The sequence below is a fragment of the Ochotona princeps genome, chromosome 1 (genome assembly GCF_030435755.1).
Source record: "Ochotona princeps isolate mOchPri1 chromosome 1, mOchPri1.hap1, whole genome shotgun sequence".
Lineage (NCBI taxonomy): Eukaryota > Metazoa > Chordata > Mammalia > Lagomorpha > Ochotonidae > Ochotona > Ochotona princeps.
The window spans coordinates 6,025,613-6,051,852 of NC_080832.1; the positions used below are offsets into that span (position 1 = coordinate 6,025,613).

The 26,240-nt window shown below is 56.6% G+C and overlaps 1 protein-coding gene across 1 annotated transcript in view; it reads left to right on the forward strand.

The window, feature by feature from the left end:
• The window catches only part of AGPAT4 (1-acylglycerol-3-phosphate O-acyltransferase 4), a 58,281-nt gene that overhangs the window by 26,041 nt on the left and 6,000 nt on the right, over nt 1-26,240 (forward strand). Inside the window, exons 2-4 of the mRNA XM_004595487.3 lie at nt 15,438-15,607; nt 24,057-24,218; nt 25,173-25,326. Of these exons, the coding sequence (XP_004595544.2) occupies nt 15,438-15,607; nt 24,057-24,218; nt 25,173-25,326 (486 nt within the window). The remainder of the gene's footprint in view (nt 1-15,437; nt 15,608-24,056; nt 24,219-25,172; nt 25,327-26,240) is intronic.

The following is a 26,240-nucleotide window of genomic DNA, read 5'->3' on the forward strand; positions in this document are numbered from 1 at the left end:
GTTTGGAGTTAGAGGGGTTCTAAGTGGTGTTTCAGGTGCTGAGTTATATTATACTCTTTGGGAGGATTTTCCATTTTGGAGCTGGACAGTGGGAAGCACTCCAGTGGAGTTCTGTGAGCAGCACCTTGCTCAGTGGTGCTCCTAACAATGTAATTCACTATGCAGGTGGTTCACTATGCAGGTGTACAGGCAGTGGTGGCCATGTTTCCTCTACTAGCAATAGAGCGTAACTCAGAGTCCGCGGCTTTGTGTGAGAGCCACAGGGCAGAGAGGCAAGTGTGGATTAGCCAGCTCTGCCCCAGGGTCACAGGCGGGGCTGGCCCCGGACAGCCTCCTCTGGTCAGGGAGAGTGGCTTGTGGGAGAGTGGAGCTCACAGTTGAGGAAGTTTGCAGCCACCCTCGCAGCCTTAGCAGTCGCAGGAACCACCCACTAATCCCAGGGTAGCTGTGAAGGGGTGCAAGAATGGGACGGGGGTGCTCCCCCAAGGAGCGACAGGTGCGTCTGTGAAGCCTGCTGCCTCACGTCCTCAATGTCTCAGGTGTTTCTGGAGTTTCTACCGTGTACAGACATGCAGTCTAACACGACAGACACCAGGAAAGTAACTCCCTTCCTTCAAGCCGTAGCGTGAAGTAGTTGTCGAGGAAGCTGGCACACGTGTGTGTACACATGTACAGACACATACTTGTGTGGGCACACACACACCTGTGACCCATACATGCAAACAACCACGAAGGAATGGTGACCACACGTGACAGAGAGGCCGACACAGAACCCTTGTGAAGGGTTGTTGGATCGTTGCCCGGAAGACGTGCTGTCCTCTAGAAAGAGAACAGGAACACACACACATACACACACACACACACAGTTCCTGGAGGCTATATTAAAAAAACTCAAACAGGTGAGATTCCTTTTGTGTGTGAGAGATTCATTTTAATGATAGATTGTGAATCTACCCAAAATATTTAGAACTAGATTCAGTATGAAAAGTATCAATGGGAGCTTTTGCATTCCTTGTTTTGTTGGAAGGCTTCAAGTTCTAGCACCTTGTTCATGCCCACAGCAGACCTCTGCGCGGACGAGCCACATTTGAGATGTGCAGCAGCCACATGTGGCCAGTGGCTGCTCTGCTGCGTCTCACAGTGGCAGACCACAGCACTCACCCTCACTCGACAGGGAGAATGATGGCTCAGGAAAAGATATATCTGTAAAGGTTGATTGATTTGAAAGAGTAGGAGAGAGGGAGAGGGCAGGAGTGAGAGTTCCTTCTGCTGGTTCACTCCTCCGATGACCACGACGGTCAGTCTGAATTCAGGATTCTGGGGCTCCATCTGCATTGCCCATGTGGGTGGCAGGGAGCCAGCACTTGGGCCATCTTCCGCTGCTTTTCCAGGTGTGTGAGCAGGGAGCTGGACCAGAAGCAGGGCAGCTAGGATTCAGACCAGTGCCCTCGTGGGATGCCCGTGTCACAGGAAGTGGCTTAGCAAGCCATGGCATGACACTGGACCCTGGCTTAGAAAAATTAACCACCGGCCCGGCAGCATGGCCTAGCGGCTAAAGTCCTCGCCTTGAACGTGCTGGGATCCCATATGGGTGCTGGTTCTAATCCCGGCAGCTCCACTTCCCTTCCAGCTCCCTGCTTGTGGCCTGGGAAAGCAGTCGAGGACGGCCCAAAGCTTTGGGACCCTGCACCCGCGTGGTAGACCTGGAAGAGGTTCCTGGTTCCCGGCTTCGGATTGGCACAGAACCAGCCATTGCGGCTCACTTGGGGAGTGAATCATCGGACAGAAGATCTTCTTCTCTGTCTCTCCTCCTCTCTGTATATCTGACTTTGTAATAAAAAATAAATAAATCTTAAAAAAAAAAAGAAAAATTAACCACCTAAACATAGAGCATCGTTTCTAAGAAATATGCCAGCTGCAGTGACTTGGGCCAGTGTTTCTCTAAGCAAATGTAAACACTGGATAAAATGCTGATTTAACATCTTCTTGCAAGTTTTCAAAGCATTCTCAAGACAGTATGTGCATCCCAGAAGGACTGGAAGGGCGGGTGAGAGCACCAAGTTCTTGGAGGATGCACACGGGCTTCAGAAACTTCAGCAGAAAACATACTTTTTAAAGATAAGTTTATTGGGGTGCAGAAATTCTGAAGATAGTCTTGCTTGGGTTTTTCATAAGTTGCGTTGTCTGTGAGCTTTCTGTGAGTCTAATGTACTGAATTGGGCAAATTTGCACCTTCCGGCTTGTGGCAGCAGCAGCGACAAGGCCAGCAAAGCTCCAAGCCTGAGGCCACGTTGATTCTTTCTCCTTCCCAGGGGAGCCCACCCCACAGGCCTGGGGGTCTGAGCTCAAGTCTCTGGAGAGTGAGCTGAGCAGCCAGCCTGCAAGTCTGCAGTTAGTGTTCATGTGGCCTGGAAGCTCTGGGACTGTCCCAAGCGTGAGATGCAGGCCAGGTACTCTTGGGCTTGACACCTGCTGCCTGTGAGGAACAAGATGCAAGAACAGCCATGGCAGGTATTTAAATGAACCCAAAGAACCTGGAGAAATTCTTTAAAAAAAAACCCAAACTACTCAGTTTAAAAACTATTTACAGGATTAATGTCATGTTAAATGCAGTTCAGTGTCAGTGACCTGGGAAGCACATCAGAAGAAACTATCCAGGATGTAGTCGAGAGAAAGATATCAAAATGAAAAAGAAAAACAAAAAAGAGATTGTGCCCCGTCCAGGGAAGGGGACGGGGAGCAAGACACTGCAGCACCTGACTGAGAGCTTCCTAGAACTGATGATAAGCCAAGATTTGAGAAGCCCAGCAAAACCCAGGAACAACCTTATTCAATACAGTCACACTTGGACATATGGAGCAAAACTGCAGCACGCCAGGGCACGAGCCAGCCGCCGCACCCCCAGTCTCCCTTCCTGCCAGCAGCGGCAGAAGGAAGATGGATGGTCTTGTCAATGTGGTGCTGACAGCAGAAGAAAATTCTGACCTAGAATTCTATACCCAGCAAAAATACCTCACAGCAAGACAGGCAAATATATAAAAATAAAAAGCCCAGTGCCTGGCTTGATCATGACTGAGAAACTTCAGGAAAGAGGAGATGGGTGGTCTGAGATGTGAGAATACAAGCTAGCAAAGGGTGCCGCCTGAGCAATGGACCGCCATGCCCCTCGGTTGTCAGCCTTGTCCAAGTAAAGCACTGAGATGCCAATACGAGGCCACAGTTATATAAAGGACAGGAGGCAAAGTTTTAACTGGACAAAGTTTTAACTGTGTGATTTATAGGCTGGCACGGAGGATCACATGGCTGTCGCAGAACAAGGTGAGAAAGAATAGAGAGAGAGAGAGAGAGAGAGAGCCACCCTGAAGGTGTGGGACCGATGGGGTGTAGGAAATGCTGTCCCTCTGACTTGGAGAGAACATTGCCCAGCTGTGGCCCCGTGGGTGCGGGCGACTCAGGTGTTGGCAGAGGGTGGCTGGGCTGGTGGCTGCAGGAGCAGAGAGTTCAGAGTCCGAGCTGGGTCCTGCTGGCTGCGATCTCTGCGGTGTTGCCGAGTCCCTCCTGCAGCTGCTTCTCCCACGCTCCACCGTGGAGGAGGCCGTCACCGGGCTCGTGTGATCTCTGTCGCTGGGAGTCTGTCTGATTGGCATGTTAGCTGCTAGCAGCAGCTCAGGCTTGATCGCATCCTTCATGTCATCAGTCGCTGCACGCAGAACTGTGACAGGTGGAGAAAATCAATACCCATCTTCACTCTTGTCTGGCTCTGGTCTCGCCCACCCCTGGAGATGCTGGCAGTGGGGCGTCTGCCTGCTTGTATTGTGTGCCGGGCATTCTCTTTGCTTCGTGCACTCGGCATCCAAACTTGAGGGCCTGGGGCTGGACAGCTCTCTGGGGGCTTGTCCACTCCTGAGTTTCTGTTGGTTGCAGTGGTGTGAGTTTCTTGGTCTAGTCTGTGTCACGTGAAGGTGTCCATGCGTCTGATCTCTAATGTGCAGGACAGCGCTGGGGAGAATGTGGAGTTTGGAGTCAGACAGCCTGGGCAGGGCTGGATTTGACAGCTTCCGGCTCTGTGACCTTGAGAGCTGTCACCTGTCAAGGATGCTGGGTCTGCCTCACTGCAGAGAGAGTGTTGGCACAGCAGGTATCACTGCCCTTTGCCTGTGTTGTACACTTAGTGGATACATCGCAGTCAAGTTGTGAGCCTTTGTAAGACCCTGCCTGCAGACCCCGGAACTTGCAGACCCAGATAGTGATTCTGGGCAGATTTAAACACAAGACGAGCAGCAGGCTTGATGCGTCGCCTCTCACGGGAAATCCACGCTGGGAAGATCTTTTCCCTGGTTGCACTTGTCAGGTGTGAAGAACCGACCTTGACCTTCATCACAACCTTGGCTCACCATTTGCTAGATAAATCCATTTGTAACTGGAGACCGTTGGCACTGACTGGCCTATGACTGGTCCTTCCTACTGGTCTCTATGCTGGAGTCAGGTGTTTCAGGCCCTGGACGAAGTGTACATCCTTCAGTGGGGTTGGCATCTGGCTGCCCCTCCTCCACTGTGCTTGTGGTCACAGAACAACATTCAGGTTATTCGGAGATGAAGGCAAGACGAGATCTGTCAGCCCCGTGATGAGTTTCCTAAGAGCCTCGGTGGTGCTCCCGAGAGCATCCTGTTAACTCCTTTCATTGGGCAGAGATAACAAAAGCTGAACTTCAAACAGTGCTTTGTACATCTTCTGTAACATGTTTACAGGAGAAATACGGAAAGATCAAGTCACCTTGCCCTCTTTTGACCTTAAATAATAGACTTGATTTTTAAGAGCACTTTAAGGATCACGGAAAATTGAGTGGTTCCCATAAACTCCGCTCCCCCATGCACAATTGCCCCTAGCAGTAACCTCTCACACAAGTGTGATATTCTTGTTAATGAACCCATGAGTGATATCAATTCTAGTTGATACATTCTTATTTATCAGTTTACATTAGAGTTATCATCCAACAGGTCTTAGCAGGTATGTGATAGGACATTGTCACGGGGCCCAGGATCACTGCCCCCAAAGTCGCCTGTGTCCCTCCATCCATTGCTCCCTCCCCTGGACTCCTGGCTCTTCCCAAACGCATGGCCAGCTTGTCTGGGTGACATCAGCTTGGTAGTCTTAGCTCTTAATGCCATGTTCCCTAAGACCTAAGACAACTTCCAGTGTGAGGTGCATCTTTGTGATGTAACTCCAAGGAAGGGAAAGAGGCATCCCACTGAAATGAAAATGCACCCTCCACAGCAAGACCCCAACCTTCATCACAACCTTGGCTCACCATTTGCTAGATAAATCCAGTTATAACTGAAGACCCTTGGCACTGGCTGGCCTATGACAGATCCTTCTTACTGTTCAAGTTCAAGTGTGTTTCAGTGCAAACCAGTAAGTCCCACAACTGACAGAATGTAACACAGGTCAGTAAATACAGGGCCTTGTCAAAAATGGAGACAAATTGGAACATTACAAGAAACAAAAAGAAGTGCACTGTGTTCCCTGGCACAATGGCTCAACTGGCTAATCCTCCCCCTTCAAACCCTGTATGGTGCTGGTTCATGTCCTGGCTGCTCTACTTCCTATCCAGCAACCTGCTTGTGGCGTGGGAAGGCAGGAAAGGATGGCCCAAAGCTCTGGGACCCTGCACTCACGTGGGAGACCGGGAAGAAGCTCCTGGCTCCTGGCTCTTGGCTTCGATCAGCTCAGTTCTTGCCGTTGTGGGCACTTGCAGAATGATCCAGCAGATGGAATATCCTTCTTCTTGTCTCTCCTTCTCTCTGTAAAACTGCCTTTCCGGTAAAAGTAGGTAAATCTTTTTTTTTAAAAAAAAAAGCACACTTAGAGTAGGAGGGGTTGGGAGGACACGGGAGAGGACGGGATAGCATGCGTAGGACAGGGTGAGGGCTGGACCCGGAGGACAATGCAGCAGCAAGCAGGGATGGTGGACCCGGAGGCCTGGGCCTGCCTGGTGAAGTGCCCTGAACAGGGAGAAACCTGAACTCTGCGTGCTCAGAGGTGAGTACATGGCCTCCCTGTCTTCGTGTGCATGGAGAGGAGTACCAGTGCTGACAGAGGGGCTACTGGGTGGCATAGCCCTTCTCCTCTCCATCTTACAGGTGTCCTCTCCTGGACGCCACCCATCCCACCCAGCTGTGTGACCTACCTCTAGTGCCACTGCTGTGCCAGCCTGGACAGGAGTGGATGCTTTAGGCTGGCACCTGCCTTAGATGTCACACTGACTGGGTGGGAGGCCGAGACGGTTTGCAGGCAGAAAGGCCTCCTGCTGTGTTTCCTGGGCTGCCTAGCAGTGAGGGTGTGGTGCTGGTACTGCTGTGGCCACTGGCTGGCACGGCTGGGATGGACAAAGCTGCCATGAACCTGTTCAGGATGGGAGGTGACAGAAGCACGAGCTGCTGTTCAGGCTTCAGATCCCAGCGAACAGGGTGTGCATGTGTGAGACCACAGGGGAACTAGAACAGGAATGAACGTGACCTTGGGAAAGCTGGCAGTCTTCGGTGTGGCACCGGCAAAATGGGATATTGATGTCCTGTGGCCAGCTGGCTGTTGCGGGTGATGGAGTGAGGGTTGTGGGAGCCCCGTATGACCCTCCACGCTGCCTCTCCACCCACCGCAAGCTTTACCCTCAGCCTCATCCCCAGGGTGTCTGCCACAAGCCACGGCCTTGCTTGTTGCCATGACTACGGCTGAGTTGATGAGGACCAAGCCAGATTTAACAATCAGATGTCAGGGTAGACAGTTACGCTTCCAACACAGATAAACACTGACTCGTTTGCTGGGTGTGTTCGAGACACGACACGGTTCACGATCGAGCGTAAGCATGTGTGCAGTTTTGTGTTGCAGGGAGCACGCTTATGCTGGGGAACAATTTGAAATTCACCTGGAATTCAAACCCAGCTGAGCACCTTGTGCCTCCGTAAGGCACGTGACCGGACCGCTGGCAGCCATTGGCCCTGCAGCATTAGGGCCATGCCTCAGGGCGCTCCTGCGCTCATTTCTGCCTGGCCTAAGACAGAAGCGTGCCGTTGCACATTGTCACTGAACATTCTGAGCTGTCGGTGGAAGAGGTGGGTCCTGTGTTAGGAAGGAGACAGAGCCGAGTGCCAGGAGCCCTAGGCGCAGGGAAGGCAGCATGTTGGGCATGGGGATGGCTTTCCACCAAATGCCTGCGGCACCTTCGCCCTCGTGTCTGCCTGTCCCAGCGATGTTGGTCACCGTGTCTACTTAGCGTCTTCCTTCTTATCCTTTTCATAATTATAAAGGTGTGTGTGAGTGTGTGTGTGTGTTTCCCTGTGGGGTATGAACTTGAATTATGGAAATGAGTCTCATTCTACCCAGGAATGGGGAGACGAGAAAAACACGACGGAGCTGACTGTCCTCAGCAGATGTCTGTCTTACCGAAATCCTGAAGTGTGCTTTTTTTTTTCTTTTAAGATTTATTTTTTATTTTTATTGGAAAGGCGAATATACAAAGAGGAGAGACAGAGAAGAAGGTCTTCCGTCCAATGATTCACTCCCCAGGCAACCACAACGGCTGGAGCTAAGCCAATCTGAAGCCAGGAGCCTCTTCCGGGTCTCCCATGCAGGTGCAGGGTCCCAAGGTCCTCGACTGCTTTCCCAGGCCACAAGCAGGGAGCTGGATGGGAAGCAGAGCTGCCGGGATTAGAACCAGCACCCACATGGGATCCCAGTGCGTGCAAGGCGAGGACTTCAACCGCTATGCTGCTGCGCCGGGCCCCAGAAGTGTGCTTTCAACACTCCTTGCTGGAAAGACACTGAAGCGGGTTCTCGGACTGTTCAGGTGATTATCCGCACGGGCTGGGTCCCGCTCTGTGACTTATGCTCTCAGGCTGGCTGGTGAGTGGCAGGTGGGCGAACCCTGCCCTGTGTGCCACGAGCAACAGCAACGCTGTACGCCGGCCCAGGCCCCCTGCACGGGGCAGAAGAACAGCAGAGCAGTACACCTGCGGCTGGAGCGTGAGAGACAAGGGTGCGGAGAAGGGGAGCAGACCCGCCGGTGCCGCGGCCCCGCAGCTGCTTCCCAAGCGCCGGGCTTATCGAACATGCACAGTGTTCTCTGGGTATTGCTACCCCCCCTTTTCTTTTTTGTAAATATTTATTTCTTTGTAAAACATCTGTCATGAGAGAGGGGGAGATTGAAAGATATCTCCCATCTGTTACTTCATTCGCTCAAGTAGCTGCAGCAGCTGGGACTTGGCCAAGCTGAGGGCGGGAGCCCGGGACTTGATCCCGGGGTCCACCTACATGGCAGGACCTAAGCTCCTGGGCCATCCTCTGCTGCTTTCCCAGGCAGAGGAAAGCTGGATTGGAAGAGGAGCAGCTGGGACTCAAACCTGTGCCATGATGTGGGAAGCTAGTTCACTGGCAGCGCCTTAACCCCGTGCCATCATGCTGGTCCTTCTCATCCCGTTTCTGCAGAGAACAGTGGCAGCCGGAGAGGCCCAGGATCCTGAAGCTGGCGGGTGGTGGAACGGGACTTTGATCCAAGCCGCGTGTCTCTCACTGGGGATGTAGAAGAGGCGCAAACAGCCTCTTTCTCCCAGTGATGGATAGGACAGGTCCACGCTAGAGCTCTGCTGAGCTGAAGGAGGAGGCCTGAACAGGTGCAGGCATTCTGGGTGCTTTCAGGAGCTGCGTGGGCTCCAGCCATGTAGTAGGAAAGAAGGTGAAGAAAGAGCGGGTAGGCCAAGCACCTGGGTGGGCAGGGATATCTACCTTCCACCTGGCCAAGGGTGAAGAGCCACAGGGGCAAGGAGTGGACCAAGGAGGCAGCAGGGAGACAGAGAAGGCGGCCCTGGCTGTGGAGCAGGTGAGCAGGGGTGGGCCCGGCGGACCGAGGCAGGGCAGGCTGGATGGCGGAATGAGAACGGATGGCCCAGGGAGTTTTCCCACTCTGGTCTGGACCCCGGGTGTTTAGGGTCAGAGACTTACAGTCACTTTTGCCGGGCTCTGTGCAACAAGCCACCTTGTGGGGTGCTGATGTGCACAACCAGGAGTGCAGCTAGCAGACCCTCAGTAGGACTGTGTGAGATGGCCCAAGTACTCTTTGCATCCCCCAGGCCCAGCCACCTGTGAGGCCAGTGACGTTCAGGAACCGATGAGTAGTTTGCAGTTGCAGCCCAGGATGCTGGTGCCCAGCGCCACCCATGGCAGGGACTTTGAGGCCATGTGCGTACCCAGTGGCAGAAGCACTGCTCCCCCCGAGGTCCCTAGGGGAGGACCGTGGCCTTGACGTGATGTTCTGGCCCCAGGCTCAGGTGTGGGGCAAGAGTGAGCACCTCAGCACATGACCACGACCTGGGGACATGCCCCTTGCTCAACTCCATCCCAGTGGCACCTTGGGGAAGCAGCCACCATCCTGCCCTGTCTGCGGGACTCGGGGACTGAGCCATTTCCCGCACGTGTTTCCACAGTGGTTCCAGGCTCTGGCACCTTCTCTTGCCGAGCAGAGACACAGACAAAAGTGGGACAGAGGTCATTTCAGATTTGCTGATTCAGTCCCCAAATGGCTACAGTAGCCGAGGCTGAGCTAGGTCAAAGCCAGGAGCCAGGCGCTTCCTGTGGGTCCTCCTGCGGGTGTAGGGGCCCAAGGACCTGGGCTGTCTGCTGCTGCTTTGCCAGTTGCATGAACAGGGAGCTGATCAGAAGGGGAACAGCCAGGACTTGAACCAGCACACATATGGGATGTGGTGCTATGACTTCATAATGAGAATTACAGGATTGTCCATTGAACAATTAAAAAATGTGGACATGTTATAAATACCACCCCAGATTATCATAAGGTATGTTCTGTAAAGAACAAGAACCTACAAATATAACCACAATATGATTATTGAGCTGCTAAGGTCCTGGTACTTTTCAACAGTATGAAATGCCACTTTCATTTGTAAATGTCCCAGTTGTTTCTAAAACACCATCTTTAAAAATACTTGGCCTGTTTAAATCGGGATTTAAAGAAGCCCTGTGCATTGCATTTAGGGGTTGTGCTTTGGAGAATTCCCTTTTTCTTACTGTGGATTCAGTGGATGGTTCCAGATGCGCATGCGTGCCCACTGGCGTGGTGTGTGGCCCCTCCCCCTCCTGGTTTGCCTATAACTTGGAGGGGGGGAGGCAGGGTGCCTCCTGCAACAGCCATGTTGGGCACCGCTCCCCCCTCCCAGCCCAGCTGGCAGCAGGTGCGTCCCCGGAAGGAGGCCTGCCCTGCCTTCGCCTCCTGCTGTCCCCCCACCTAGGAAACACCCGCAGGCAGTGGGAGCATGACAACTCTGCGTCTATACCTGGAAGAGTTTGAGGTTGAAGGGGTCAAGTTTTTCCTCTTTTAAAGATTTTATTTTTATGGGAAAGTCAGATATACAGAGAGGAGGAGAGACAAAGAGGAAGATCTTCTGTCCGATGATTCACTCCCCAAGTGGGTGCAACAGCCAGAGCTGAGCCGATCTGAAGCCAGGAGTCAGGAGCTTCCTCCAGGTCTCCCACTCGGGTGCAGGGTCCCAAGATGAGAGAGGCCAAGTTTTTAACCTAAAGGCAAAATCAAACAATTGTTGTGAATAGAGTTACACACACTTACATAACAAACACACAAATGAAGTCCCCTGGCTGTTCTGCAGGATGAGGGCCCAACCAGGCTGTCCACCTGCACCCTGGGCAGAGCTGTTGAAGGCTTAGCAAGGTCGGGGAGGATCTTCCTAGAAGACTGGGCATGGGGTCCCAACAAACTTGGAACTGGAAACAGGGTGGAACCAGGGTGAGCTGGGACAGCAGACAGGCTCCCCTGGCATATAGAAGTGTCACTGGGCAGGGCCGCGTCACTCCTGTCCTTCCTGCCCAGTGGCCTCCGCTGCACCCTGCAGCTGTTGCTGTCGGCAGTGGCCTCAGGAGTGGGGAAGGAGCTAGCTGTGTGCGGTACCATGGGGACTTGAGCGTGTTTGATCTCCACGGTGTGCCCTGCCTGCGTTGGACCTTTGCCTGTTCGTGTCACAGAGGAGACCCCGAACGAGCCCAAGACAGAAGATTATATAGGCCCTTTTGGGCTGGGAAATACATCAAAAGTAACAACCTTAGACATGTTAATTTTTTTATGGCCTTCAGGCACAGAGAGCCTGTTCCGTTCCCATGCCCACTATCTTTATGGCTCATCCCATTCTCACACCCTAATCTTCCTCCTGTTCCTGGGACCGGAGAAGAATTGCGTCCTTGCTCTCCCCCCCAACCCCCACACCTGGGTTCACAAAGTTGCAAGGCAGCAAAGAACAGATTTATCGCTGAAGCAGAATCCTCCCAAAGTCCGGGCGCCTCCTGGCCTAGCAAAGTAGCAGTTTTCCTCAGTACAAGGGAATCTCACACTGCCCAACAAAAACACACTCTTCTAGCGTACTAATATACTATCATAGCATTTACCTATACTCCAACAGACTGCTTTCCCAGGCCACAAACAGGGAGCTGGATGGGAAGTGTAGCAGCCAGGACATGAACTGGTGCCCAAATGGGATCCCGGCTCATGCAAGGCAAGGATTTAGCCGCTGAGCCATCATGCCAGGCCCTGGATTACTTTCTAATAGGGATGCCAAAGGATGAATTAGAAAGGAAGCTAGTGCCATTTCTAGGGAGGAGGGAGCAGATCAGCGAGCTGGAACAGTTCAAGGTCTGCCACTGCTGGCCGCTAGGTGGCAGTAGGGGCAAGAGGAAGCTTGCGCTAATGCTGATGGAGCCAGCCCACCCTGCAGATCCCAGGGTATATGGCTGAGGGCCTCCCCCTGTGCCCTGGGTCCTGGGCAGGTACCAATCTGCCTTGAGTGAGAGTGTCCCAGCTCAGAGAGGGGTTGCACAGTTGGGCTGTTCAGCCTGAAGTTGAGGCTGCTTGACCGAGTTGACTCAGGGTTGGGGGGTTTGCTGGAGAAGGCTCTGGTCAGCGTTGACTGAGCCCTGGGCAGGTGAGTGGACTCTGCTGCCGTGAAGGTCGTTGTCATCGCTGCCCAGCTTCTCGAAAGAGCATCCAACTCTTCCCTGTTGGTGTGTCTGTGTTGCAGAAACTGTGTTTTCAAAACTGTTCATTTCCGGGCCTGGCACAATAGCATAGCGGCTAAAGTCCTTGCCTTGAACTTGCCTTGGGATTCCATATGGGCACTGGTTCTAATCCCAGGGGCCCTGTTTCCCATCCAGCTCCCTGCTTGTGGCCTGGGAAAGCAGTCGAGGAAGGCCAAAAGCTTTGGGACCCTGCACCTGCTTGGGAGACCTGGAAGAGACTCCTGGCTTCGGATCGGCACGGCACTGGCTGTTGCAGTCACTTGGGGAATGAATCATTGGACAGAAGATATTCCTCTCTCTCTCCTCCATTCTGCATATATCTGACTTTCCAATAAAAATAAGTTAATTTAAAAAAAACTGTTCCTTTCCAAAGGAGTCTGTTGCAGCATGTGTTGTGGCCATCGCCAGCCAGCAGCCGCAGGGCTACACAGAGCATGCCGTGTCCACACTCCCAGACTCATGAAACTGCTGTTCTCACTGTTTGTGCATTAAAATGTGGCAATTTCCTATTTTGACCAAAGAGTGAGACTCTGTTCTCTCTCCCTGTCCTCGTCTTTATCGTGGTGAGAGTGGCACCCGGCGGTCACTGTGTGGTACAGACGGCATGTAGAGGCGCCCGCGCCCAGAGCTCAGCCAGTGCTCGCCAGTGTCACTGTGTACGTGCCTGGAAAGATCTAAAATGTGCTGCATGCTGAAGACAAATGTGTGTATGTTTACAGATGTTGGAGGGGCTGGGTGTCTGCACGAGTGCTCAGGGAAACGACTGGACGGCTGCTGGCATTCTGGGTGTTCACCGTGGCTCACCACTGGGGAGGAGCGAGATTCAAGGGGCAGGGGCGTCGAGAACGTGTCTCAACTGGGTTCATGCCAAGAAGCAGAGCCTCTGGGGGAGTCCTGTGCAGCCAGGCATGCACCCATGTGAGCCTGGTCACAGGGGACCCGCCTTGTCCACCTGTGCTGCTGGCCGGTGGCCCCCCAGGCTGCTGTGGCTGCCTCTGCTGCAGGAGCCTGGAATCCCCAGGGCAGGCAGTTGTTGGTGGTGGTGGTGGGGAGTGAGGGCGCTGGGTGTCAACTCTCGGGGAGCCAGAGGTTGGAACCCCAGGCATGAGCCAGGGCCCCGGGAGAATGAGCTGGCACCTGTGCCAGGACATGGCTGGCGTGCACATCCTGTAGACACGGGGCCCTTGGCACAGAGCCAGTGTGGAGTCTGGGGGAGGCGGAGCAGCCCAGGCCCAGATGCTGCTTGCCGCTCCAGCTGTGAGTCAGCAGATCAGCGACAAGTGAGAGCTCCAAGGTGCACAGCCCCGCTCCTGCCCTCCACGCCTACGAGTGGTGGTGCTGGCCCCGCTGGGCGTTTCTGCAAAGCCATTGAGGAGGGGTTGCATTTCCCTGTGGGCACCCTATGCCATCTGAATCCTCAAAGGCATTGACACTGGCGAAAGGCACAGAAGTTGGTGGGAGGGAACAGCCCTCCTCCACCCAGTGAGATGGGGAGTTTGTCAGGCCGCCCACCGTCCCCTCTGACTGGCACCACAGCTATGCCTCCCATTCCAACCTGTTCAGGGTCAGCAGTGCTTGTTGCGTGCCACTGAGTACCTCTCTAAAAATGCTCCCCTGCCTTCCTGCCCTTTGAGGGCAGCCTTAATCGTCACCTTGGTCAAGAAGTTCTCAGTATGTGCTCTGCAGTCTCTGCCCCCGTGCCCCAAAACATCGCATTGCAACAGTGTGTGTAGCAGTCCTGTGTAGGACTCGCCATGTAACAGTCCTGGAATCACTGAGTCTCCTACTCTGCGTGGCATTATGCTGTGCGGGCAGTTGGCGACCCTCAGGGCAGCGCTGTCCCCTGCCCTTTCGCACTGCTCGTGGCTGTCGGGCCTCCTTCCCTGTGGGCAGCAGGCTTGCAGGACAAAGGTGTGGTCTGTCATTCAGTGCCCGTCTGCAGTGCTCCTGGGGTACTCCCCGTGCTGGAGACATCGAGGTGCAGGTGCTCACTGGGCACTGAGGTCAGAGTGAACCCAGGCCCTGGCTGTGATCTGTGGTTGGGGAGAGGAGGCTGTCGTGGGTGCTGGGGAATGCGGGCGTGGTGTGTGTCGGGGTGGGAACTGGCCTGGCCCTTGGCTGCATGGTCCGCACCAAGTCACACCGGGACACTCAGCTCTGTGCTCCTGGCGGGCTGCGTCCCTGTGCCCCTGCTGCAGAAACCCCGGCTGTGCTCAAGCGCCTCCCTGCTGGGCTGCTAAATCGGTCCCTTTGTCTCCCTCCTGCCTATCCTGGACTCTGGCCCCTGTGTCTTGGCTCGTGACTTGTGGCTCGCACCCTGGTTGTTCCCTTGGGACAATGCAGCAAGCCGTGTCTTCTGTTGGCTCCTAGAAACAGGCAGGCACTTTGTTTCTTGTACCTGGGAACAGAAAGGGAGGGCTCCTTCTTGTGGCTAACAAACCCGATGGTCTTGAAGCTTTGGTGGGCTTGTGTTCTCCCAAGCCTGGTGAGGTCACTGCATCCCGAGGGTTAGGACACACAAGTGCTGTGAGTTGACCTGCCCAAGGCTTCCTAGTGCTCTCTGCTTAGACACAAGGCCATGAGCCCCGATGAGAAAAGATTCTGAGAGCAGCTGCTCAGGCTAGCGTGAGGCAAGGCTGATATCAGGGTCAGACCCTTGGCCTTGGGGGGGGGGTGGATGAGGGAGCCCGCTGCAGAGGGTGGGCCGCAATCCCCAATGGTAAGACCCAGGAATGGTCGGGAGGAGCTGCACACTCCCTCCCACCTGCCCACCTGCAGTGCCACGTGATCGCCTGGCTGCTCATCCGCCTGTCTTTGCTAACAACAGGCGTTTTCCCCAGTCTCCCAGATTCAGGGTGTCATTAGGGCTGCAGTTGGACTTGTCATTTGCTCCTGGAAAAAGGCTCTTGGCCCTTCTGGCTGTCACTGAGGCCACAGCATGACAGCTGTATGTGGCACTGGCTGTTCCAGGGCTGGGATCCATATGGCGTTGTCCATGCCTGCCTCCTGGTGGTCTTGAATGTCACACCTGGGCAGGGACAGTTGGGTCTTTGGTGTCCGGGGATGGAGTTGCTAACTGTCGCGGTTGGTCATGGACCACGCTGCCTGCCGGGGGAGTGACACGGGTGTGGATTTTCCATGGATCTGAGGTTTCTGAATAATTTCACGCATGGTCCTTAGTCAAGGATTCACGTCCCAGGGAGGCCACCTATGCCCCCTGCTCCTTCTAGAGCCTTCCAGGAGCCAGAGTCTGGGCTGACAGGGTTCAGAAATGGCCCCTGTCATTTTGGGCTGGGGACCAGAGCCTCTGGCCAGGTGGGCTGAGCATGCATGGGCTGTTGTGTTACAGAGCTGGTGATGCTGTTGGAGTGGTGGTCGGGCACGGAGTGCACCATCTACACCGACCCACACGCCTACCCCCTGTACGGCAAGGAGAGCGCCATCGTGGTCCTCAACCACAAGTTCGAGATTGACTTTCTCTGTGGCTGGAGCCTGGCCGAGCGCTTTGGGATCTTGGCGGTAAGTCGGACCTGGAGTCCCTTCCCCTCCCCCAGCCCCAGCGGCTTCTCCACACTGATGCTGCTGCTTCTCACTCCCCCCAGCCCGCCACTTTTGCACTTGACTGTTGAGAATTTTCTTGGAAGCAACAGCAGAGGTTGCATGGAGTGCTCTTGGTTCTGCGTTGGCATTGAGGTTGAAGTCTTCTCATGAGCCTTGATAAGAGGTCCCTGCCCACCAGGGGTTTTACACACAGTCTGTGGGTTGCAAGCTGAAGACACCCTTCCTTTAAAAAGTAAAAAAGGCATAGTTACACATGCGCTGCTCGGGGTCACACAGAGTTGGATGTGGCTCTGCTCTCGGTCCCGCCTCCCTAGCCACAGGCAGGCGTCTCCTCTGAGTTTCCAGCCTTGTGGGCCTGCGCATGTGCAGTGCCCCAGACCAGTCTCTTCATTTTTGCGAAGGGTCTGATGGTGCGTGCAGCTTGTAAACCTTTACCTCTCTGTCCCCGAGTTCTCTGTGTTCAACACGTGGACAGATGCCCTGGCAGGCACCCCTCAGGAAGGTGGGAGGAAGGGCTGATGGTTTGCACCAGAGCTTGGAGACCAGTGGGGTGGGAAGGACCACTCATGTCACAGGGGGCTGGGGGCTCACAGCCACCACGGCCTGGAGCCACGCGACCGTGGAGGAACGCAGAGGCTGGAGGACCCTGGGGGCCTGAGTTCTGGGCTGGGGGCAGCAGCCTGGCCAGCTGACACCTCCCCGTGTTTCTGTGGACACTTGTGGACTTGGTGTGTGTGTGTTCAAGTGTATGATTAGGCACCAAAGCAAAGTTCTTCACATTGACCTTTGAGAGTCCCTGTGGTGTTCAGAGCTTGTCCTCTGGGGGCAGTGTTGAGGCAGCTACAGCCGGGTTCCTGCTAGCAAGCTAAGCTGGGTGAGCACTGTGGTGCAGGCGCCCGTGACCGAGTAGAGCGTGCTGGGCTACAAGGCCCTTTCCATATCGTGGCTCTAGTGCTCGGTCTGCGTGTCACACACCTTGTCACACCCCTGCCCATCGTGATAAATGAGCTCCTGGTGCCTGGGGTTGGCTCTGCAGTTCACTCAAGGACAGGACCAAGTGAGGCTGGGTCCCCAGGTGGGGCTGGGAGGGCAAGCCAGGCCCAGGCCTGGAGAGACACTGAGGCGAGCGGCTGCATGCAGGACCGGCTGCCGACCGCATGGGGTGCCCGGCGTGCCCCTGGCTGTGAGGTGCACAGGGCTCCTGGGAGGAGCGGAAGTCACCACTTGGGGGAACAGAGCTGCAGGGATGATAAGCCAGGGCCACAGAGAACTCCCTATGCAGCCAGGGAGCAGCAGGCACAGAGGTGAGGAGGGAAAGCCTGCAGTGGGTGTGCAGGGGAAGTGGCACAGAGAGAGGGGACCCAGGGGCCCAGGGGACCAGGGGCACAGGGAAGACCCGGGCCCTGAGGTCATAGAACCCACACTCGGACACACCCTCTGCGTTTGCCTTGATTTCTTCTGGGGTCAGGGGAATTTGCTTATTTGCTTTATGTTTTAAAGGAAGATTTGTTTTATTTGGAAGAGAAGGAGAGACAGAGAGAAACTTCTACCTGCTGGTTTACTCCCCAAATGGCTGCAGTGGCCAGGCCTGAGCCAGGGCAAAGCCAGAGGTTTCTTCTGGACTCTCCCACATGGTCACAGAGACCCAAGCACTGGGGTCATCCTCTGCTGCTTTCCCAGGCACATGAGCAAGGAGCTGGGTTGGAACTGGAGCAGCTGGGACTCCAGCCAGGACCCCCAGGGGATGCCGGCTTACCACCCCAGAGGAATTGATTTCCTGGAGAAAGGAACACAGGCTCCAGAGCAGGCGGTTCTCATGCTCGCCTGTGTTGGCGACCCAGAGGAAATGAGTGTTTGGGAGAATGAGGGATGTTTGCAGAGTCTGTTGCATTAAGGGGTCCTGTGGCAGAAGGCTCCCCTGGAACTGGCATGTCGCAGCCAGAGGAGAGCTCCCGAGTCCTGGCTTGGGACATCTCACGGACACTTTCCTCCCCCAGTCGGGGTGGGGGCAGCATGAGCCAGGGGCAGCTGAGGAGTGTAGACAAGGGTTGCAGTTCCTGAGCCTCTGTGGCTTTTGTCTCAGTAAAACAGCCGTCAAGTCTGACCCCAGTAAGCACTGTAGCGTTTGGGTGCCCGGCTGACACTGTTGTCACGCTTGGTCTGTTGGAGCAGGTGAGTCCAGCCCACACTCCAGGAGACAAGGTGGCTCTACTGGGGCCAGGAGGACCCTGGGAGGCTGGGATGCTTGGGCCACTCTTGGCATCTGTGCAGAGCAGGAGGGGACAGCATGACACAGCCTAGGAGCAGATGGACAGGGCTGCATGTCTTCATAGAAAATGAGGAAGGGTGGGGATGCTTACGACATCTGCAAGCTCGGCTTTTTTAACACAGGGGGACCTTGGAGGCAGTGACGGCCACATCTGCCAAACCCCGCCCCGCCAAGGGTCAGTGTGGGCACCAGGGGTCAGACACAGAGCATGGCTTCCAGAATGGCATCAGGTCAACACACAGACGCATGCACACAGGTGTCAGTGGACCCCAGGCACAAGGTGGAACATTTCCCCTGGGCAGCAGGGTGTGGGCAGGCCTGGCTGGCACCCAGAGCATTTAGCTGCAACCCATTCAGCACCCTGGAGGGGGCCTGGGGGTAGCCTGATGGGTGTTAACCCCTTGTGTGTTGGGGAGGCCACTGGGAGCAGCCCTTGGAAGCCTGACAGAGGCTGGTTTTTTTTACCCCCCTTGCAGAACTCGAACACTTTCCCAGCAGGTGCAGCATCTCAGCAGGGTTTACCTGCCCGCTGGCATGAGTCCCCACCCGCCCAGGACAGCTGAGTGACCTTGGAAGGAACCCTGAGCTGTAGGAGGGGACAAGAGACTCAGGGAAAGGAGCAGTTATGAGGCAAGGGAGGGTGGTGGGAAGCTGGAAGTGGGGAGATCTGGATGATACTCCCACTTAGTAAGGCTCTGTCCACCCAGTGGCGAAGGTCGGGGATATGGAAGGGTTGACCAAGACGTGTCTGCTGGGGCGGGGCTGGGCACACACACTCCGCTCAGTGAGCTGCCTGCCAGCTGTGTACCAAGGTCACTGTGGGGGTGACATTGCCTGCCTGAGCCAAATCAGTAACAAGAGCCCAGCACCAGCACAGCCCAGGGGCCACCTGCTTAGCTTGCAGCCAACCAGCACACAGGCGTTGTAGCGCCCTGGGACCTGGGCCTGGAGCCCCAGCAGCCAGTGCTTGTCCCCTGAGGACCCTGAAGAGTGGTTCTTATCGTGCAAGCTGGCGCCTGGGTGGAGACTAGCGTGTCTCAGAACTTGACGTTGCTAAGCAATGTCACTGCAGGACACGTCACATCTGCTGGTGAAGGCTGTGGGACTCTTAGGTCCTGGGGTCCCCCAAACTGTAGGGCACCCCTTGGGGGATGTCAGTGTGTTCTGTGCTCAGGGATCAGATGTGAGCCGGTCTTTTATCCCTGCCACTCGCCTGGGCTTCGTCCCGGCTCTGTGCACTTAACTCTGAATCCTGCATGTAACTGGCCGTGGGTCCCTGGAGGGGGTGATCTGAAGCTAGGCAGACAATTCCCCTTTTGAAGTGTTTGTGGGATTGTGGGGGGAAAATCAGAAAAAGGCTCAGTTGTAGTGGCCAGTGCTAGTGGGGTGTGGGGCCTCGAACTTCTGCTGGCTCTGGCTACTGTCCCCCTTCAGCCACTATCATAAAAGGAGGGCAAGAGCATGGTGGCTCGAAGGCTTGGCTGGTTTACCGCACTGGGTGTGGCCAGAGGGAGCTCCGGGAAGCCTCCCTCACCCCACCCCACCCCCCGGGTCATGGCATATGTTGTGAGAGCCATGTCTGCACCATTTCGGCACACACACCTGCTTGTCGTTCAAGTTCTCTGGCCACAGGGAATGGGGAGGATGGTGTACCAGGCACACCTGCCACTCTGGTTTGATGGACTCTTGTGGGCATGTGGTGTGGTGTGCACCACCTTCCGTGTGTCACCTGAGTGTGTGTGTGGGAGGAAGCCTCCCCTACCCCGCCCCACCCCACCTCTGCCAGCCTGGGATGAACCGGGGTTCCCGCTGCTGCCTCTGCCATTGTGCCTGGGTGGGAAGGGGCTTCAGTCTGTGACACCGCCAGTTTGTGCCAGGCTTGCTGGTGTCTGGAATCACACATACGAATGAGGAACCCAGGGGAGCAGTGGCACACAGACAGATCCAGGGCAGGAAATGGGCTGCTCCCAGGAGCACAGTGCACCTGCATTGTCCAGAGCGTGAGTGTCCTCCTAGAAATGTTAGTGTGCACTTGGTGAGAAAGCAGAGCCGCCAGGTGGGAGGCACTACGACCCCAGTGGCTGCTGTGAAGGCAGGCTGGCTTGGGGCAGCCCTGGCTCAGGGAGCTTACACAAGCCCTGACTCCATCCTGTGCCGCACTGCCCCGTGCTGCTGGTCAGCCAGCTGCCTCGAGCTCAGGGCCCTCCTGGGCTGCGGGCTGCCTTTGCTGCCTACCACCGTGGGTTTGGCAGACACCTGCTGCCCAGGGCACTGGCACAACGGCAGGAGCTGCTGGGGGCTCCGTCCTTCCATCGGCTGAGGACCAATGCCATCCCAGGTGGGATCTGAGCTGGCTGCTTGGGTGGGAGGCTGGGAAGGAGCCCAGGGCCCCTCGGAGTGGGGCTGGGTGTGGAAGGTGAGTTTCCGCTCAAGCAACGCTTGGGTCCCCACTGCACGTCTCAGTCTGATGAGGCAGTGGGACAAAGGGAGCGGGGACACAGCTGTGAGCATCCCCTGCACACTCGAGGAGCGTGTGTGTCTGTCTGGGAGCTGAGTTCTTGGAGGGCATTTGCGTGTCCGGTTAGTTAGACCTTCCCTGTGGCTAGATGCCTCTGGCAGTGCAAGTCCCCATTGGCGAGGGCAGGGGGCAGGAGAGGAGCCGGGACTGCGGCACGCTCAGGTCAGGGGCACGGCGGCTCTCCCCGCTGAGGGGCAGACACATGCGGACAACAAAACACAGACACCTAGGCCCAAAGACACACACATAGCTACAGTCACACACACTCATGTATACACAGGCACACATGCATGGGCCCACCAATGCACATAGGCGCACACACACAGACAACTCAACACACAAACATATGTGCATATAGACACCCACTTGTACACATAACAGGCCCAAAGGCACACTGGGGGACTCCTGCACATAGGCCCACACAGACACTACAACACACGCATATACAGACATACTTGTACACACACAGGCTTAAGGACATGGCACACAACAAGCACACCCATGGACATACAGACAGACATACATTCATACATGCAAGGCCACATATACACAGATACACACAAGACACAGACTCGTCAGATTGACATGCAGACATAGGCAATACACACTCACAGATGAACATACACATATAGGTACCCGCACGCACCGTATAGCTAGGAGACGCGTGCGCGCACACACACACACACACACACACACACACATCTTGGCTTCGTCATTTGAAGCTCCAGTCTCCTCTCACTCTCTTCAGGGACTGGCTGACCCTGAGTGTCCCAGCAGTTCTGCCTGGCCTCTCTCCGGCAGGTGCATGGGTCTGCTGGCACTGCACCTGCGGGGCCGATGGCAGAGGTCAGGGAGGCCACCCTGCTGTTTGCCTTGTCCTGAAGGATGCTGGACACCTCCCCGCTCCCCGGCCCCTGGCCCCTGGCCCCTGCCCCCCGTCCCTGGTTCCCAGCCCCCGGCCCAGGAGCAGCCCCTGCGTGCTGTGAGCAGGGAAGCTTTCTGGGTCAGAGGAGCTGACTTTTTCATTGCAAACACGACTTAGCTTCATTTTATTTAAAAGGCAGAAATTGAAGAGGCAGACACAGAGCGCTTTCTCCGGGTGCTGGATCACTTCCCGGTGCCTGCGGCAGACAGCTCGCTAGCCAGGCTGGAGCCGGGAGCCAGCACTCAGTCTGGGTCACTCCAGGAGTGGCAGGGACACAGGGCCATGACCATCACTGCTGCCTTGCCTCCCAGGTGTGCACTGGGAAGAAGCTGGAATTAAAGGTGGAGCCAGAGCTCAAACTCAGGCACTGTGATGGGGCACCCCAGTGGCATCTTACCCACAGTACCCAGGTTGTGGCTCAGAGGCCCCACTGTCGGGGCTGCCCGGCTGCTCCCCCGGCTGCAGGGGCTGCAGTGGCTGGGTGAGACGGCTTGGCTAGGCCCAGCAAGCCTCACACGTGCTACCGGCAGTTGAGAAAAGAGGTCAGAGGAGTGTGGACACTTCCGTCTTATTATTTTCATAGTCCCGCATGAGAGACCCCAGTTTGTATCCTTAGTAGAAATCAGCTTCCCGGGGTGATGCCCATGACTGGCGGGCGACCACAGTGAGGAATCTTGGGCAACAGGTAAGGCCTGTGACCAGCCTCAGTCCCCGTCGCCTCCTCCAGGGGTCGCTAGTGGGAACTTCCAATAGGAGAGGGATCGTGGGAACAGGACTGCGCAGGATGCTGCACGCCAGCACCATCACATCCTGTGTATACTTTCCCATGTGGACGGCCAGGGCGGGGACAATAGGGAGCTCCCCACTGCTGGGTGAGGCCAGACCCCAGGGGGCCACATGAGGGGTTCTCAGTGGCCTGGCAGTCATGGCACAGCAGTGCTCTGGGTCCCCACCCTCAGGTCCCCCCATGTGACTGTCAGAGTCCTTTTAGTGGCAGCTCAGCGCAAGCCAGCCTGAGGCCCACGTGGGTGGCATGGGGCGGGCAGAGGCGGGCGTTCACAGCAAGCTGGCTGTGACTCCCCGCCTAGCAGGGCGTGGATCCCTCTGCCTTCTGGCCCTTTCACACAGCCCCCGGTGGTCTTTAGGGTGTGGATTCAGGTCTACGAGGACTGTAAAGGCTCATCTACCAGGAACAAAAGCTTCCCATTTGTTAGGGAGGGTGCTGGGCTCTGCTTTCATCTGGGAGGTCGCACCCTTGGGAGGCAGGGGGCAGAGGCACAGGAGCGGCAGGGGCATGTCCCTCGCTGACGGGAGTGGGGGTGAGAGCCCCAGGACCATAGCTCCTAGGGCAGTAGCCATGGGGTACGGCTGCCTTGGAGTGGCAACATTCCCTCTTGCTTTCGCCAGAGGGAGCAGGACGATTCCGAGGGCTGGCCTGGTGGGCACAAGTGTCATGCGGCAGAGCATCTGTACGCAGCAGCCAGCCCCGTGTCCGAGCCCTAAAGATGCCCAGCCAGCAGCTGGGGTGTGCCGCCCGGGGACAGCTGCTAGGTGGGGCCAGCAGCTGTGTCCCCAGGCCGTTGTTTCCACAAGGTGACATCATGGTCCGGGAGCCCAAGTCTCCTTTTCCTGGCTGTTGGTTGCATGACATGGGATTGTGGGAGTTAGGTTATGGCTCTGAGCCCGTGGACCGTGTGGAGAAAGGGCTCCTGTTTCTGGATTCCCCTGGCGTGGCCGGCCCCAGGCAGTTCTCGGGTGTAGAGGCCAGCTGCAAAGCCAGCCCAATCCTGATCTGTGATACTGACCTCAAAGGTGACAGGATGCTGGGAGGCTCGGCCCCGTGCAGCAGGGAGAGGGGCGCAGGCCTTGTCCCTGTGCCAGACCGTCCCTGAAGCTGCTATGGTTAGAAGGGAGAGGAGGCAGGGGATCGAGGGGAGAGGGTTTTGGGGTAGCCAGTGACACTTACCACTCGGGGTGTCTTAGTTTGGGGGCCACATCCCCGACAGGTGTCATCAGAACAACTCAGCTGCCCTGTCCAGCACACCTCCGCAATTCATCCTCCCGGTCCAGCCATCGAGGGACACGCTGGCCAGTTATGCCTTTGAAGTGGACACATACAGAAGCCAGCTTTTCTTGATAAGGGCTGTGCCTTTTCTCCTGTCCCTCCTGATTTCCTCAGCATAGTTGGTACCGCCTGAGCACAGCTGGTTAGGTGGATGGGGCACTGTGTGGCTACTGGGACTTGGGACCCATTTAAGAGTCCCCAAAGCAGCCCTGTCCATTGGTGGGACAGCTTCAGGCCAGCCTCACACTGCTGCACTCATGCCATGTCCGATCGGGGCATGGCCAGAGCCCTGGGCCCCAGATCCACATCCATCTCCTCCATGTGGGCATGGCTGGGAACCTGGCTGGGTTCCATCTCCTGTCTGCCTCGGCTGCTGGAGACGGGGAGCTGTGGGGACAGCGGGAAAGGGCCCGTGCACCTGTCACCAAGCTGCAGCTTGGCTCAGTGGCCCCAAGTGACTTAATGATCCGGAGCCCCTGGGTGGCCTTACAGGCCCTCCGCTGGGAGCCTGCTTCTGGTTGGCACAGCAGGACATGGCCTCACCCTCCCTGTGTTCTGGAACATTCTCCCTTTATAGTCCCTGAGGTCAGCAGCCATGGGGCATGACCTCATGCCCACCTCCTGTTTCAGAACTCCAAGGTGCTGGCCAAGAAGGAGCTGGCATACGTACCCATCATCGGCTGGATGTGGTACTTCACCGAGATGATCTTCTGTTCGCGCAAGTGGGAGCAGGACCGCAAGACTGTGGCTGCCAGCCTGATGCACCTGCGCGACTACCCCGAGAAATACCTTGTGTGTAGGACCAGACGGCCACACCCTCATGGGTCCTGTGAGCCACGCCGGGCCATGGGTGGGCTGGGACCCCTGGGCTGAATGTGGCTGATGCTCCTTTTCTTGTGTGGTCCAGGCTGTCACTGTGGGCTCCTGTGTGACTGTGAGGCCGTGCGTGGTCATGGTCCCCGTGTGACTGTGAGGCCGTGCATGGCTGCGCCCCCTCTTCCTGTGTGACTGTGAGGCTGTGCGTGGCTGCGTCCTTCCCCCTGTGTGATTGTGAGGCTGTGCATGGCTGTGACCCCCTCCCCCTGTGTGACTGTGAGGCCGTGCGTGGTTGTGGTCCCCTCCCCCTGTGTGACTGTGAGGCTGTGCATGGCTGTGACCCCCTCCCCCTGTGTGACTGTGAGGCCATACATGGCTGTGGTCCCCTCCCCCTGTGTGACTGTGAGGCTGTGCGTGGCTGTGCCCCCCTCCTCCTGTGTGACTGCGACCGTGCGTGACTGTGGTCCCTGGGTGACTGAGGCTGTGCATGGCTGTGACCCCCTCCCCCTGTGTGACTGTGAGGCTGTGCGTGGCTGCGCCCCCTCCCCCTGGGTGACTGAGGCTGTGCGTGGCTGCGCCCCCTCCTCCTGTGTGACTGAGGCTGTGCGTGGCTGCGCCCCCTCCTCCTGTGTGACTGAGGCTGTGCGTGGCTGCGCCCCCTCCCCCTGTGTGACTGTGAGGCTGTGCATGGCTGTGACCCCCTCCCCCTGTGTGACTGTGAGGCTGTGCGTGGCTGCGCCCCCTCCCCCTGTGTGACTGTGAGGCTGTGCGTGGCTGTGCCCCCCTCCCCCTGTGTGACTGTGAGGCTGTGCATGGCTGCGCCCCCTCCTCCTGTGTGACTGCGACCGTGCGTGACTGTGGTCCCTGTGTGACTGAGGCTGTGCGTGGCTGCGCCCCCTCCCCCTGTGTGACTGTGTGCCTCCCTTCCAGTTCCTGATCCACTGCGAGGGCACGCGGTTCACAGAGAAGAAGCATCAGATCAGCATGCAAGTGGCCCAGACTAAGGGGCTGCCCAGCCTCAAGCACCACCTGCTGCCCCGCACCAAGGGTTTCGCCGTGACCGTGAGGTGTCTGAGAGATGTAGGTGAGGCGGAACGCTGCGTCCCCCGGGGTGCTGGTCCGGCAGGGAAAGGATTTCGGTGCCCTTTGAGCTGCACAGGGCTCCCCCGGGCTGGAATGGCTGCGCCCTCAGGATCTTGAACACACCTGGCTCGGTTGACTGGCACCGCTGCCTGGTGTCTGCGCACACTGCCCTCTGCTGCTCTATGCTGGTACTGCAGGCAGTGGGGATGGTGTCACCTGGGCTCCAGGTTGCCCCCTTGGGTTTGGTTTTGGGTTTTTGTTTTTGTTTTTGCATCCGCTGCCCACAGATGGAAAACCCTTTCCCTGTCCTCTGTCCCAGCCACCCCTTGGCTTGCAGCCCTAAATTACTGGCAGTGAGAGGAGAACTTCAGCCCATAACTGGTGTCTGGCTCCTTCCTGACCCCCTTCCTGCCTCTCCCTTTAGCCTTCTCCTCCCCAGCCTCCTCTCCTGGGGCCACCTGAGCTGCTCAGGCCCACACTGGGCTCAGGGCTCCAGTGGGCGGGGCTTCCCATGCTCTAAGCACCTTGAAGCTGCAGGTCCTCCCCACTCAGGCGTGTCCAGCCACCTGCAGCTCAGCTCCTGGAGGAGTCTCTGGTCTCTTCTTGTTTGCGGGTTGCTCCTACGACAGTTACACCACTGTAACTCGGACATGTCTTCCTACCACTCCCCTATCTGTTGACATGCCGGCTTTGCCAACCGCAGCGAGGGTGGCGCCTCTGCGTGTCGGAAGTGGCAGATTCTCATTGTCATGCCCTGGAACTTACCCAGCCTCCACAGTGGCTGCTTCCCAAGGCCAGGTTGCCGGAGGGACTTCCGTGGACAGCTGTTGCATGGCGAGCCCAGTTTGCGATTTGACTGTTGTCTTCCAGTGTGCATGCGTGTATGTGGGCAAAGTAGATTGGGTTCACACGCTA